General features: G+C 32.7%; 1 protein-coding gene across 1 annotated transcript in view; it reads left to right on the top strand.

The window, feature by feature from the left end:
* Positions 1-11,381, top strand: part of LOC131950689 (uncharacterized) — a 34,416-nt gene extending 23,035 nt beyond the window's left edge. Inside the window, exons 13-28 of the mRNA XM_059312915.1 lie at positions 2,661-2,713; positions 3,169-3,256; positions 3,495-3,571; positions 3,811-3,847; positions 4,222-4,319; positions 4,686-4,805; positions 5,214-5,359; positions 5,639-5,774; positions 5,970-6,113; positions 6,306-6,432; positions 6,667-6,740; positions 6,887-7,024; positions 8,017-8,178; positions 8,880-9,007; positions 9,407-9,542; positions 9,708-11,381. Coding sequence (XP_059168898.1) covers positions 2,661-2,713; positions 3,169-3,256; positions 3,495-3,571; positions 3,811-3,847; positions 4,222-4,319; positions 4,686-4,805; positions 5,214-5,359; positions 5,639-5,774; positions 5,970-6,113; positions 6,306-6,432; positions 6,667-6,740; positions 6,887-7,024; positions 8,017-8,178; positions 8,880-9,007; positions 9,407-9,542; positions 9,708-9,854 — 1,811 coding nt within the window. The 3' untranslated portion in view covers positions 9,855-11,381. The remainder of the gene's footprint in view (positions 1-2,660; positions 2,714-3,168; positions 3,257-3,494; positions 3,572-3,810; positions 3,848-4,221; positions 4,320-4,685; positions 4,806-5,213; positions 5,360-5,638; positions 5,775-5,969; positions 6,114-6,305; positions 6,433-6,666; positions 6,741-6,886; positions 7,025-8,016; positions 8,179-8,879; positions 9,008-9,406; positions 9,543-9,707) is intronic.
* The last annotated feature ends 1,370 nt before the right edge of the window (positions 11,382-12,751 follow it).

The raw sequence follows: 12,751 nt of genomic DNA, 5'->3' as shown, positions 1-12,751 counted from the left end.
GTGTGTACAGTTCATAGTAAAAAGAATTTTATATATAATCAGTTATTAACCAATTTGGATTAACCCTAAATTCAACACACAAAAAGCATATTTTTTCTATAAATTTTGAAAGTTTTCGCCATGGTGTCACCCCGTGCGTCCACATCACTCCCCCCCCCCCCCCACACACACACAAACACACACCCCGCCTCGCGACGCGTCTGGTGTCATGTAATATTAACTAGAGGCCTACAACTATTTCCACAGAATGTTTAACGAACACATTTGGAGAAAACTGCTCCCAAAACTGCAGTGCCACCTGTTTAAGCCAATCTGGCCAATTCTGACCACCTGCCATCACGTGACTGGCAACTGCCTCCACGGGTGTCAAAATGGGTATGGTGGGGCTCAGTGTCTGGCAGGTAAGGCTGATTTTATCGCTGTTTTAAAATGTCAAAGTGGGTATGGTGGGACTCAGTGTCTGCATTTTTTCCGCCGTTTAAAAAAGTTTCAATTAATTTTATTATATTTTAATTCATTATTTGGTATAGCTAAGCTTCCAATACATTTTTATTAAATAATGTTCATACTTTTAGTGTACAATAATTTATATTGCTGATATTATCATTTAAATCATACTTTTTTACAGTAATAAATTTTGATTAATATTATCATTTATTTTTTTATTGTTGATATTTTATTGTTTAGCTTATTCACCGAGTGATACGTCTAGTGATGCTGCTATTGCGGTACCGATTGTTGTTGTACTTCTGATTCTCATAGGAGCTGTAGTTGGAATTTTTATTTGGCGGTACGACTTAATTAATAATTAACTAACATTGGTTTAGTAGGACTTAGTTATCTGACACTGGCTTCGTATGACTTAATTATCTGACACTGGTTTAGTTTAGTAGTAATTAATTAAATACACAAAATATGTAAGTCGCCTAGAGAACTAAAACAGCTAAAATTATAATGTGTCTAAATTTGAAAAAAAAATCTGTTCTAAAACACTTACATCAAAATGTAATAAATTAACACTAGAAAGCTTTACAGCTATTCAATTCGTTGTTAAGTAATTTTTTTTTTCTTACTTGTAGCCTACTTTCATTCAATTAAGATGGTTTACTTATACATAGATCTAATACAAAACGTCTTAATATAAAAAAAAGAAAATAAATAAAATAAAATAAAAACCTGAAAATACAAATGTGTAATTAAATGATGTTTCCAGTGATTTTTTTTCCTCGGCGTGGTGGGCTGAGGGGGGGGGGGGGGGGGGGACGGGACGGGGTGGAATTTGGGTTTTTAAGTAGAGCTGAAATAAATTAGGGAGAACAGAGAATTAAAATGATGCAGATTTTAAGCAATCGGAAAAGTTATGTTATTACAATGTTAAGCAATATCACTTTAGATAGTGATGAAAATAAAAAGTTGCTAAGGAAAACAATTTTGCAAAGTAAAATGCTTTTTTGCATGCACTGTTTTTAAAATTCCATGTGTTGAATGGTGTAAAACCCTGTTTTTAACTATCTTGCATTTACTTGATAATATTATTTTATCAATGTGAACTAATACCCTTTGGTATCGATTAAAATATCGTTCTTTTTATTAAATTATTATTTAAAATTTTAGCCATGACAACTCTCAGATATCACACCACGGGGTTGTCCATTACTAAGGACAATTTATCTAGTTACGTCCCTTTATTTCAGAAACAAGAAACAAAAAACCAAATCATCAAGTCAGGACAGAGAGAGGATTAGCACGATCGAAGCCCAAATAGCAGACCCAGATAAAAATGGCTTGGATTTTCACGGTGTGTGTTATAAACGAAATTCTTAATTCTTAATGTAATTAAAAATAATATTTCTCTGTGTAATATAGGTAGGCCTACTACATGGTTCTTAAAGAAATAGTTAAGTTTGTTTTATGAAGGAATGTTTTATTATAGAAAATAAGCACCAGCCTGTTCAGTACTGCTGCTCGGTGCTGACATTATTTTTTGGCAATTGAAAAGTTATCTCTACGTGTGAACTATGAATAGTCTGTGTCAAATGTATCCTCCCCCCCCCCCCCCCCTCCATCTGCAGTTAAAACATTAGGACTGGGTTTACTAAATGACTAATGAACTGAACTTTTAAATCTATAGGCATCAGTGGCGTAGCGAGGTCGGGTGTCACCCGGTGCGGCACTTAATGGTGTCACCCCCCAGAGGCGTAGCGACCCTTCCCGGGGACAAATTTTCGATTTGCACCCCCCCCCCCCCCCGGTCAAAACTTTCGATTTGCACCACCCCCCCCCCCCCTCAAGTTTTCGATTTGCATCCCCCCCCCCTCAAGTTTTCGATTTGCACCGCCCCCCCCTCAAGTTTTTTCTCTATATATTTTGCTATTTTTTGCCTTGGTGTCACCCCCCTAAATGGTGTCACCCGGTGCGGTCCGCACCCCCGCCCCCCCCCCACCCCCCCCCCCCCCCCATCTCGCTACGCCTCTGATAGGCCATTTTGTGTTTTAACCAGTGGTCCACGTTCTTACCTTACTTTATTTACTGTGATTGCTTTCTACCTCAGTGATAATTTTGTTATAAATTGTTACTAAAATGGTGTACTGTATTACAGTAGTTTTGAACAGTCTTTCTGTGTTTGTACAGTGTAATTAGGAAATATATTAAATTTTCAGTTACTAAAGGAAAAGATATAAGTACAGATAATCAAATTGACATAGATCAAATGGCAATTTATAGTAATACACCAGGAAGAGAAGAAAATACAACAATAGCAGTTGATGATTTGAACAACTTCATGTTGTGCCACAAGAAGGAATATTTTTGAGGAACAGTTTTAAGGTAATAACCAGTTTCTGTGTGCCAGAGTTTCTTCCAGGCATCCCCCCAAAGAAAGTTTACCACCCCCTGAACAAAATGGAATTTATATTGAAAATATATACTTTTACCAGTGTCCGCCCCCCCCCCCCTCCTCAGATAAAAAGTCTGGAAGGAACACTGGTGCCAAAACTGTCAGTGTATTGCTTTCTAATAAAATGTGCAAAATAATAAATAATGATCTTTGAACAGCACCTAATGATGAGATCTCTCTGTTGTTAAGGTTGAAATTTGTATAGAAAATATTGAGAATTGTTATGTTTTTTTTTTGGCTTCTAATTTGTATGACACTTATTATCCTAACAGAAAATCCCAATCAATTGCAATGCATCCATGTCTGTGGGTTTGAATACAGAAAACAAAGCTAAAAATCGATACAAAAATATAAGTGCATGTAAGTTTTATTGTAATTTTATGTGATGTGTCTATTGTTATTAGTTGAAGTTGTTTATATTTGAAATCCTATTTAATTTGTTAGGTCATCATAAATATTTTCTAGTGTATATTTCAAATGGTGTAATCTTCAATAAGCAATAGTTTTGTTAACTGATTGATGTAAGTGTTACTGTTGATAGGTTCCATTTTCCCTAACATTTAGTATAATTTGTGTTTCACAAATGACCTTTCAACAGATGACCATTCCAGAGTCCATCTCATGTCTTGCCCTGAGAAAAAACAAGGAGACTACATAAATGCCTCATTTGTTAAGGTAAATATATTACAACTTGATTTTACAGTGTGGTGGACAATGTAATTAGGCTAAAGTTATTATGTGTATTAAGTTACTGTGTATGAGAGTTAACAGTTTTATATAGAACATTTCATTTTTTAAAAAAAACACAAAACATGTGTCTACATTTGAAAATTAAGTTCACAGCTCTAGTGATATTTAAAGACATCCATAGGTTTGATGGTTTAATTCTTACTTGTGAACATTATTTTTTACAGAGTTACAAAAATAATGAGATATTTATTGCATCACAAGGTGAGATAAACATGTACATCCCATGTGGGTCAATTGTCCCTCCGCTTAAAGTTAAAACTTTTAACATGATCCAATCTTTGATTAGAGTAGTTCTCTAGATTAATTAACTGCTATGTAACAGCTTGTTTAAATTACATATATCTCAATTTTATAATGATTGCTATTTTAGAAAATAAATCTCAATTTAAGCCATAACCTGAATTTTGAGTATTCATTGTGGCTCTTTTCAGATTTAGCAAAAGTTTATTTTAATGTGATTATTTTAAGGTATAATTATTTTTAAACTTAAAGTTTTAGCACAGTAAGCATTTGCTAATTAAAGTCAGCTTAGTTGATAAAGTTTTAATGAAACAATATTTCAACCTTATTTTCAGGTCCAAACAAAATCATCCTTGAAGATTTCTTGAGAATGATATGGGAACAAAAGTCTGAAAAAGTTGTTATGCTCACCAACCTGATAGAAGAAGGCAAAGTATGGAGTGGTATAGGCTTATTGGCTAAATGAAATTAAATTGAGTTAGTCAGTGGGTTTTGTGCTGAATAGTGTACAAAAGTTAAGTAGATGAAATAGAGTTCGTATTTTTGTAACCTCACCATATAAAGGAATAGATTTTATTAAATAAGACATAAAATGATAACAAACATCAAAATGAAGGACAAAGCCAAACATAATTTTACTGTCAAAAATACTGTAAGCTGTAACTTATATTTCCAAAGCAATCTGTTCACTAGGTAAAAACTAACAGGTCTTTATTAGCAAGTTTTAGCACTAGAAATCCAATGCAGGGAAATATTTCCTTATATTTGTGTCATTTGTAAAGATTGTTTTTCCTTTCAGCAAAAATGTGAACAATACTGGCCAGATGAGAATGCAGCAAAGTTTGGTGAGATTGAGGTGAGGCTGATCAACAAACAGGTGTTTGCTGACTACACAGTTAGGAAACTTGAACTTTGGATGGTAAGCTCAGCTGTGTGTGCAATGTGTGGTTGGCACCTACATGGTGTTGTTAACATACACGCAAAAACTATTCTTTCAAAGATTTGTTTTATATATATATATATATATATATATATATATATATATATACATATATATATAAATAGAGAGAGAGATACATAGATAGATAGATATATATATATAAATATATATATATATAGATATAGATATAGATATATGTATATATCATTAAAATATACTGTTTTAATGTTGTGATGAAAATACGATGTTGTTTATAATAACTATTAGCATCTACATTTAACAGTTTTAAAGATTAAATCTGAATTTGTCAAGATTAAACTTTATAAGAAAATAATTAAAAGCACACTACTTGTGTTGCAGATGTACATACTGTGCTTTTATTTACAGGTTGGCGAAGCCTCACACCCATTAACACATTTTCACTTCACTTCATGGCCTGACAAAACTGTGCCATCAACTCCGTGGAGTTTGGTGGACTTCCATCAACGTGTTTTCTCTACTCCTGCCAGTAAAGCTATAGTTGTGCACTGCAGGTAGCAATTAATTCTCAGACTTGTATTGTAATATCTTGAACCTTATTAAATATTCTTTGCTTTTTTATAATTAAATAACTCATGGAAACTAAATATTATGCAAAATTATTAATGCGATTGTGAGGAAGGACCTGTATTAATTCTTTGTGATTTCTTTTTTTCTGATTTAAAAAAAAACACATCCCATATCAAACAAATGTAGAATAAGTATGCACATATAATTCTAGCACATAATAACTATTTGGCATTCCTCTAATTGTTACTCATGTTTACATTTAGTGCTGGTGTAGGAAGAACTGGAACATTCATTGGTTTACACAATGTAATCAAACAAGCAGAGGCCACACAAACTGTGGATTTCTACACCACATTAAAATCTTTAAGAGAAGACAGGGTCTACATGATCCAGACTGCGGTACGGCAAACTGTCACTACACTTACTGTGCTTGTAGTTTTAGTAGAAATCAAGAAAGCATATAGCAAATATGTGTATATATATATATATATATATATATATATATATATATATATATATATATATATATATACATATACGGCCTATATACAAAATAATTAAATTGTAAAAACTTTTTGAAAATATTCTGTACAGGAGCAGTACATCTTTCTGCACCACGCTGCACAAGTTGGGATATTGTGTGTTGGCACCACTATCCAGCGACATGACATCAGTGAAAAGATTTTAGAACTTGAGATGAAAAACACTGACAAATATAATTTTGAAAAAGAGTTTAAGGTAATTTTTCAGAAAAAAAATATTATTCCAATTTAAAAATCTATTTTTTTTACATGAATGTATCCTTAATTATTGAAAATATTATTTTCTTATTTTAAATTTGAAAATCAATTCAGATGGTGAAGAAAAAATCAACTTTCCAGATTAATTTGGAGGTGTGTTCTGATTAGCTTGTATAACTTAATTTTTCAGGCTGTTTGTGAAGTTTGCTCTGACAAGGATGAAGGAAGAGATGATGAGGGATCTGCTGGCAGTCTCTACCAAAACAGTCGAACAATCGGGAACAAAGTCAAAAACAGATTCAGCAATATTTTACCAAGTAATTCTAGCAGTAATTCTAGCATAGATCTGTCCTTATTATTAGAATTGTTTCAATAGTAAATAATAATAATTAGTAAATGGTATGTTACATTTTTGTTGTTTAAAAAAAATACTTCAATTTAAGAACATCGAGGCTCTCCATTTTTTTAACTATGTTATATTAGTAGAAATATTGATTAGTTAATGATTATTGTGAAATTCCTGTGTTTCAAACAAAAACTTTCAATTGCAGAAGAGCAACACCGTCCATTTTTATACTGTGATTCTAAAGATATGGGAGACTACATAAATGCTGTTGCTATACCTGTACGTTAAAATACAGTTAATTTAAGTAAAATGTATAAACATGTATTCTGAAGTATTTTTATAGCATTAAATATTGTCTTTTAAATAATGTGATAGTTTCTTTCAAAGGTTTAAAAAATTCCATTGATCTTTTTGTTTGTTTATAGAGCTTTACCAAACAGAAGCAACAGTTTCTCACTCAAATTCCTTTACCTACAACAGTGGTTGATTTCTGGAGACTGGTGACTCACTTTAAAGTTTCACTAATTGTAGCTTTTGAAGTGGACCCTAAAGATAAGGATTCTGTAAGTTGTTTACTATTTTGAAGAAAAATTTAATATGTAATTTGTTTTTTATGGTAACCTCCACTATCAACACTGAATATGTCTCATATTGTTCGACAATAGGATTATATCTAGCAATCACAAAAGCTGATGTACAAAAATAAAGTTTAAAATTTTTAGGCCATTGGTGAATACCTACCAACTACAAAAGGTAACATAAGGTTCAATATTTGACAATAGGTGAATACTTACCAACCACATAAGGTAACACATAAGGTTGAATATTTGTTAGACAATAGGTAAATACCTACCAACCACAAAAGGTAACACATAATAAGGTTGAATATTTGTTAGACAATAGGTGAATACCTACCAACCACAAAAGGTAACATAAGGTTCAATATTTGACAATAGGTGAATACCTACCAACCACAAAAGTAACACATAAGGTTCAATATCTGTTAGACAATAGGTGAATACCTACCAACCACAAAAGGTAACACATAAGGTTGAATATTTGTTAGACAATAGGTAAATACCTACCAACCACAAAAGGTAACACATAATAAGGTTGAATATTTGTTAGACAATAAATGAATACCTACCAACAACAAAAGGTAACACATAAGGTTCAATATTTGTTAGACAATAGGTGAATACCTACCAACCACAAAATGTAACACATCATATGGTTACAATACCTGTTAGACAATAGGTGAATACCTACCAACCACAAAAGGTAACACATCATATGGTTACAATACCTGTTAGACAATAGGTGAATACCTGCCAACCACAAAAGATAACACATAAGATTTCAATATCTGTTAGACAATAGGTGAATACCTACCAACCACAAAAGGTAACACATCATATGGTTACAATATTTTTTAGACAATAGGTGAATACCTACCAACCACAAAAGGTAACACATAAGGTTTCAATATTTGTTAGACAATAGGTTAATACTTACCAACCACAAAAGTTAACACATAAGGTTCAATATTTGTTAGACAATAGGTGAATACCTACCAACCACAAAAGGTGTACCAGTCAACTGTGGAAACACTGAGGTAGAAACATGTTCGGTGACAGAGGGCCAGTGTTGGGAGGAGCAAACTTTGTCTGTAACACTGCACAAAAAGAGGAAGACAAGGCCGTCAATACCTTCAAGTGTGAGTGTTGGGTAGTCTAGTATACTAGTTAGGTTAGCCTGTAACTTCAAATGTATGTTGATACTTTATATGTGAGTGTTGGGTAGTCTAGTCTAGTATACTAGTTAGGTTAGCCTGTAACTTCAAATGTATGTTGATACTTTATATGTGAGTGTTTGGTAGTCTAGTATACTAGTTAGGTTAGCCTGTAGCTTCAAATGTATGTTGATACTTTATATGTGAGTTATTGTATGCATAAAATAATGCTAAACAATTTAAAAACTAGTGATTAAGACATTAACTGATAATATATTTCTTTTGTTAGTTGTCAAATGTATAGCCTACATAAACAATAAACAAAGATAATTGATTATTTTCAATGTTTTTATTTAATGTTTTTGGCTAGTTACAAGTCTGGGTGTTAGAAATTATTGTCAGTAAACATATATTTCCTATTCTAAAGTTATAATCTGTATTCTACATCTATAAATTTACAAATTTCAAATTTTTTTAATGTAATTTTAGTTACTCTGAAAATCAAATAGTGTTTCCAACAATCTACTTTTATTTACAGTTATGTACTATACTCAAAATGTCTATACTATTAAATTGTCTTCAAAGCGACATAAAATCAAACATAGGCTAACAAAATACCTACATTTTTTTTTAGAAAAATTAGATTTTTATTCTTATCCAACCTTTTTTATTGTTTATATTGACAGAGTACTCCAGAAACTGTAACTCATCTAAAATACACAGCCACTGATTATAAACCACAGAACATTTTACCTTTTGTCTTACATGCTAGGTCAAAGAAGACTCAAGATGGCAAAGTTGTTTACACATGCAGGCAAGTTTTAGATAGTAAATTTGATTATATGCAGGCAAGTTTTAGATAGTTAAGTTGATTATACATGTAACAAGTTTTAGATAGTAAAATTGATTACACATGCAGCAAGTTTTAGTTGGTAAATTTGTTTACACATAATGGCACATTTTTTATTGTAAAGTTGTTAACATATAATGACAAGTTTTTATTGTAAAGTTTTGGGTGGTAAAGCTGTTTACATATAATATTAATAACAAGTGCTAGATGGTTAATTTAGTTCCACATAATACGTTTTGGAAGGTTAAATTGTTTTCACACCGAGGATAGGTTACAATGGTAAAATAAAGTATTAGAATAAGGTTGATTTAACAATCTCTATTTGATTACATCTAAAAATGGTAGATTTTTTTTTTACTGTAGGAATGGTGCTGACCACAGTGGGCTGGCCTGTGTTTTGTCTCTACTGATAGACAGAATGGACCACGATAATTTGTTAACAGTTCCAATCGTTGTTGGCACAATAAAATCTATCAGACCACAAGTTATTCCAACATTAGTAAGTTATTTGTATTGTAATAATAATTTGACAACTATTTCAAAACTGTAATAACACATTAAATTTAATTGTGGAAAAAAGTGATTGTTATAAAATATGCTTATCATTGAAATGAACTTTCATAATGTCAATTTTTTAATAAGAATATATAACTTTTTTTTACAGGAGCAGTATAAATCCCTATACTACTCACTTAAAATGTATGTTGAGACTGATTCTGTTTATTCAAACTTTGAGACCAGAAATAATGGATTGGTTAATGCAGCTTTTGAAGACAACAAGGATGATATCAATGTTTATGCCAACTCATAAGAATTGTAAAAGTGTTATTCAGTGATCTAAACTATGCAGTCAAAATACAATTGTGAACAATTTTTATTCTTTTCATAAAAACTAATGAGTCTGTAATTTTTTTTTAAAATATATATAAATATGTTATTTTATAATTTTAATTTTCTAGACTTTTCAATGAAACTTGGTTACACTTACTATAAAAAAATGACAATTAATAATAATTACTTCTGAAACTAAGCATGTATAGTATAGTGATAATGATATTGAAAATTGAACAAAGAATAAATTCATTAATCAAAACAGAATGAAAATATAAATCATTTTTTTAATATACTGTTATTTGTATGGATTATTTTTTTATTGTGAATATGTTTGTTTTAATCCAGTTGTCATCCCTAACAGAACTTTAATTCATACATTCAAATAAATTGTATTACCTTCTAAATTAATTAATTAGAATGTAAAAAAACTCTGCTAGTTTTCTTAACACAGCTGTTTATGTATACAATAAATACTTGATGCGGCTTGCATATGAATGTGCCAAGTTTGTGTTAGGGTTATCAAAATGAAACCACATTTTTTATTTTATAATTATCATAATTAACTGATTACAGTTTTGAGTTAAAAGAGTAGAGAAAAAAATTGAAGCACAGTTTGCCCTACAATAGAAATGCTCTGCTGACACCTAGATTTTATTGTACATTGTAATTATCATTGTTTCTCAACTTTTTGTATTTTCTAATAGTAGGCAGCTTTTAAACAAATATTATTGGCAGGTCTATCTTTGTATTTTTTTGGAAGCATTTAAATAAGTTCCTACATAGACTATCTTTTACATGTTTAAATCATGCTTTAGCCCACATCATCAAATAGCTCTATGTAGATGCCTTATCTTCAATGTAAATTAGTTCGCCTATATATTTTTAACAACTTTGTTATGGATGTTAATGTTAGTCTCCTATGCACTTGTAAAACCTGTTTTACTTTATGGAGCTGAAACATGGAGAATAACTGCTACAAATAAGAAGAAAATACAACCATTTATAAACTCATGCCTCAGATAGATCATTCCAATATGCTGGCCTAAAACCATCTAAAATGAGGTACTAAGGCAACGGTCTAATCAACTAACAGCTTAAGAAGAGATCCTCCAGAGCAAATGGAGATGGATTGGCTACACACTCAGGAAGCCAGTATTCAGCATAACAAGATAGGCCCTCACCTGGAATCAACAGGGCAAAAGGAAAAGAAGGACCAATATCTGAAGACGTGACTTGAAAGAAAAGACCAAAAGATTGGATACACCTGGGGACAGTTGGAGAGACTATCCCAGGACAGAGACGCCTGGAAAGCTCTTGTCAGCGTCCTATGTCCCAGGAGGGGCGACAGGCTAACCCAAAAACTCCTACATTATATTATCATCTTGGCTCAACTACTGTAGTCATTTTAGTCAGTAAACAAATTTGAGATATGAATGTATATTTTTTGTTATATTTATTCATTTTCTATTTCCTCTATTTAAATACACGCTGCTTTTCAAATTTGTTGAAAGTTTTGTTTATATTTTTTAAAAGAAAATTGATTTCTCTAGAAATTCTTCTTCCTCTTCTTCGTTCTTAATTATTAGTGTTGAAGGGGATCGAGATTTATCTGCCAGTGGGTTTGAACTCGAGACTTTTTTCGAATTTATCAACCATGAGCTTTTTGCCGACTCGACGACGCCTCCAACACAATTAAGCGGTACGTGTCAAGTGGTTATGCGCCATTGAGGCCATTGACTCCGATTTCAGCCTGTTTTTTCTTTTTGGATTTTGCTTCCATAGCCTTTGTCCAACCAAGAACAAACTACAAGGCAGCAGTTGTTTAATTTTGGAGTTGTCTCTCCTAGAAGAGTGGCTGTCCCCAGCTAAAGAGCCTCATCTGCCCGAGACTTTTCGGTTTAGCAACCATGAGCTTCACCGACTCGACCACGGCGACCCCTTCTCTAGAAATGATATGAATGCGCTATAAAAATTGATCTGGAAATGCAAGGCAAACTAAAGCTTGATCTCGCTATGGGAACAAAGAAAACTAAGTCTCTTCTTATCAGTTATAGACCATAGAGGCACATTTTTCATATAACGTTGAGGTTACTACAAAAAGGAGTAGGTGTCTGATTTTATAAAAGGATCAATAGAGATATTATCGATCCTGGAAAATCAATTTAACACGAGGATGTTTAACCTGAAAGTCAGCCAAAGCCGTCTAACTAATGTAGGCATAAAGCCTACTTTAAGAAAACTACGTAAAACTTCTTAAAACTATCTCCTACGAGCAGTGTTTCTTCCAGACTTTTTTCTCCGGTGGGGGGGGGGGGGAGGCACTTGAAATTTTCGGGGGAGGGGGCGGACTAAAATTTCCGGGTGGGCGGACACTGTTAAAAGTATATATTTTCTATATAAATTCCATTTAGTTCGGGGGGGGGGGGGTCGGTAAACTTTCTTCGGGGAGTGTGACTTCATTTATGGACGATCCCTTAGGGGTCGTCCATAAATGACGTCACACTCGTAGTGGGAAGGGGGGGGGGTCCGTAATTTTGTGATGGTGTGTGATGAGGGGGAGGAGGGGGGTTCAGGTGGTGTGACGTCACTTTTTTGCATTATAAAAAAGCAAAGTTAGAAAACGAGTTATAGCCGTTATTTTCGTGTTTTAGAAAACGGTTTTAATAGTTGTAATAAGAATTGATCAAAATATCGATGTTTTAGAAAAACCCAACAGTAATTTCGAGGGGATTTGTAGGCTGAGGTGTGACGTCATTTTAGGGGGGGTCTGGCTTTTTGTGATGACGTGTGACGGAGGGGAGGGGAGAGATAAAAATCGTTAAAAAAGCGGGACGTCATTTATGGATGACCCCTTATATTTGAAGTTTTCGCCAT

Source organism: Physella acuta, unplaced genomic scaffold (assembly GCF_028476545.2).
Source record: "Physella acuta isolate Inbredline_101_S28 unplaced genomic scaffold, ASM2847654v3 ptg000777l, whole genome shotgun sequence".
NCBI lineage: Eukaryota > Metazoa > Mollusca > Gastropoda > Physidae > Physella > Physella acuta.
The sequence above is the reverse complement of the archived record's forward strand: the minus strand, read 5'-3'. Positions and strand labels throughout refer to the sequence as shown.